At 52.7% G+C, this 3,421-nt stretch overlaps 1 protein-coding gene across 1 annotated transcript; it reads left to right on the top strand.

The window, feature by feature from the left end:
- Positions 1–520: 520 nt before the first annotated feature.
- LOC142066065 (fibrinogen-like protein 1-like protein) lies at positions 521–3,421 on the top strand. Its single transcript, XM_075113043.1, has 3 exons — positions 521–799; positions 1,301–1,432; positions 2,342–3,421. Exons 1-3 carry the CDS (start codon positions 787–789, stop codon positions 2,968–2,970), a joined length of 774 nt encoding a protein of 257 aa, XP_074969144.1. The 5' UTR covers positions 521–786; the 3' UTR covers positions 2,971–3,421.

Genomic DNA, 3,421 nt, shown 5'->3' with positions numbered 1-3,421 from the left:
GCCATCCATCCTGCATGACTAGTGTCCCAAACCCAGTGCCCCAGAGACCACAGCTGCCTCAACTGGCTAACAGAAACCTTCTAGCCAGTGTCTTTCAGCAGACCCATTCAGCTGCATCCTTGCAGAGCAGGACTGTGGCCCACTGGGGAATAGAGACATCTCCTGCTTCCCCCAGATGGAGATCACCTCTGCCACAACCCTCTGCCTGCTGTCATGCAGCCCAGGAAACACCAGCCGCTCAAAATACTGTCCCAGAACAGTCAGTCCGTCTGGTAGTCTCAGGGCTGCTCTGACTTCCACAACAGTAAGTAGGCTGGGCTTGTCAAAAGCACATTAAGCAAGAACCAATTGACCTGGCAGCACCCTGCTGTAATGGTGGGAGGCAGGGACATCCCTAGTGTTTGCTCTCCATGCTGATTGGTGACTGGCATTTAAGTGTTTATTTACTGAGCTGCACTCTTCAAAGCTCCCAAATGTACTGTTCCCAGGGGAAATTCCATCCAAGGAGCTAAGAACTCACGGAAGAGTCCATTCCAAGAACTCTTGCTGGCACAGGGTTATTTTCTTTGCAGCTCAGGAAGCTATGCACCTAAAACCACAGGCACCTTCATCTCAGCTTCTGTTTTCTAAGGGCACAAAGGAAACCCAGGCTCATTTCCTCCTCCAGGAGAAAGGAAGCTGGGAGGGGAGGTAGGACCCACTCATCCCGCCCATTGCAGAGGGCACGACAAATACCTCTGTGAGACCTGCTGCTCCACAGCTTTGTGCTCCAGTGGGCATCCCTGCATGAACGCCATGGGTGAGTACTGGGCTGGGAAGCAGGGCACTCTTTGCCAGCAATGGAAGCTGCACAGGTAGGGCAGCCCAGCAATAGGGAGAGGCTCCATGCACTGGTCCTCACACTAATGGGGAGTGGTGGCATCGGTGCCCTCTGAGGCCATGCTCACTTGCCACCCCTTCGAACACCAGCAGCTTGTGCCCTGCCTTCTGGGGCCAGGAGTGAAACTTGGCTCCGTTGGTTGATAGGTGTTTTGCTCCACCAAAAACTTTGTCTCATACGTGACTTTTTGGGAGCTGGTCAAGGAGAAAAGGCAAGGTTGTCTACCCCTTGGGCAAAAGAGCTGAGGCCTTTTGGCAAGCTTTCCAGCTTGCACAGACCAGTCTGGTGCTGCTCAGCATGGTTGGTGCACTCCTGCCTCTCATACGGTCATGTTACACTGTGCAGTGCTGGAGCCATGGGATTTCCCACTTCTGTGGAGGGAGGGTAACATTTCATCTTTTCCATCTTTTCCCTTTCTAGCAGCCCAGTGCCTTCTACTACTTGCTTGTGTGCTGGTCTTGGCTGCCCCAGGCCACTCCATGCATATACAAACCCTAAACATCTTCAAGAAATCTCCCTCCAATGCTTCGGCGAGTGCTCTGAAGAAAACCAGTAAGTAGCATCCCACAGGCATCACAGTGCTCTCACCACAACAAACCTTTCAGTTCCTTGGTCCGGGTCAGCCCTGGCTGGTGAACAGCCCCAGCCCATGAGGGAGGCTTGGTAAAACAACACTTGGGAGAGGGTGTGCTATGATGCCTCAGATCCAAAAAACACCTCTATAGTATATACAGGCAGGTGGGCTGGGGAGAGGCAGTGTCAACACCAGGCTTTGCTCAGCTGGGGAGAGGATTTCCACCCATCCAGCAGGATGACCTTAACTGCAGTGGGAGGTTCTGCAGAAAGTGAGCTGAAGGCATGGGGACACCACACCTGCTGGCACAGGGGGATCTAGAGTTGTGTGCTTGTGTACAGCCAGATTGGGGTAGGGAAGGGCCCTATGCCATCCGTAGCCCTGGCCCTGCTCCGGCATGGAGGATGGTGGATGTGAGGAGGTATACCCAGTGCAGGTTGCAGTGCTGTGCATGTGCATGTCTCTGTGTATGTGCACCATGCAGAGAGGCAAGGGTGTTTGTGTGCTTGAAGGGGTAATTTTTCTCCTGTACCTTCAGTCACAGGCAGAGGCAAGATCCTCTTCACCAGCATGACCCTGTTTTAGTGATACAGCCCCTTTTTCAGGAGACCCATGGGAGCCCACTAGTGTCCATATCAGCCTCCTGGCCTTAGCCAGCATAGCCCAGTGGGTCTGGGGCCTTTCACTGGGACTGCCTCCTATAGGTGTCCCATATGGAAAAGGAACAGAGGGCTGAGGCCAGCCCAGTACATTGACCTTCCTGGGCTGGGACAGCTGAGTATTTCCCAGGTACTCTGGCCAGACGTCCCTCTATTCTGCCATAGGGAGAAACATGGTCTTTTCCTGTTGCACAGGCTTTTGTTAAATTACCGTCTCTCCTGCCCCAGGTTGGCCCAAGGACTGCAGCGAGATCCCCACTGGCAGCCCCAGTGGCGTGTACGTCATCCAGCCCACAGGACTGCACCCCATCGTGGTGTACTGCGAAATGAATGCAACGTCCGGGGGCTGGACAGTCCTCCAGAGGAACCGGCACAGCACGGAGATCACCTGGGCCGAGTCCTGGAGCACCTACAAGTACGGCTTTGGGAACGTGCAGACTGAGTACTGGCTGGGCACCGAGTACATCCATCAGATCGCCAAGCAGAAGGTCTACCAGGTCAGGTTTGTCATCTGGGATGCCTCAAACACCACCAAGTTTGCCGACTACAACCTATTCAGTGTGGAAGATGAGTCCCATGGCTACCGGCTGAGGCTGGGAACGTACGCAGGGACAGCAGGGGATGCTATGACCTCAGACAATCCCAGGAAAGTACACAACAACATGAAGTTCTCCACAAAAGATCGTGATCAGGACACTTACAGAGGGAACTGTGCCTCCCGCTCTGGGGGTGGATGGTGGTACTCGGCATGTTATTCTGTACAGTTGAACATCAAGTGGGGCATAACATGGGGCAGCCTGTGCAGTGGGAACTGCAAAGCTTCTGCCATCCTCATCAAACCAGCTCCATACCATTAGTACTCTTTCCTGCTCCTGTCTGCACTGGGCACATGGCCAGACCAGTACCCTTCTGGGGCCTGTTTTTCTGCCTGGGGGGCTGGGGGTGAATAGGATTGTTCCTGTATATCAAGAGCTGTTTCCCTTTCCTTTTCTCTTGAAAAGTAGCAAAGCTCCCTGCTTTGTCTCTGATCTTTCACTTGTGGTGGGTTTTTAGGGATCATTATTAGAAAAAGTCTTTATAAATGCTGCAGTTTCCAAGCATGTTCCTTCTGGGGAGAAAACTGTGCTCAGAAACCTAAAACCTTCCTCATCCAGCAAGGTCTTATTCTCTTTTTGCTTTACAGGTATAGATGACTTCAGCAGAATAATATCAGTCATCACTAGCTAACCTGATCTAAACTGCTCTAAGCCCAGGCAGGTCATGTATGCACCATAACCCTGCTGTCGTCTGTGTTCATCCTGTAGAATA

The sequence above is a fragment of the Phalacrocorax aristotelis genome, chromosome 18 (genome assembly GCF_949628215.1).
Source record: "Phalacrocorax aristotelis chromosome 18, bGulAri2.1, whole genome shotgun sequence".
Taxonomy (NCBI): Eukaryota; Metazoa; Chordata; class Aves; order Suliformes; family Phalacrocoracidae; genus Phalacrocorax; species Phalacrocorax aristotelis.
Note: the sequence above shows the minus strand (reverse complement) of the source record. Positions and strands in the feature narration are given on the sequence as shown.

Bases quoted from the DNA above. Each gene is read 5' to 3' on its own strand.
- LOC142066065 (XM_075113043.1), top strand. The intron at 1,433-2,341 runs GTAAGTAGCATC...CTCCTGCCCCAG, and splicing joins GAGTGCTCTGAAGAAAACCA to GTTGGCCCAAGGACTGCAGC.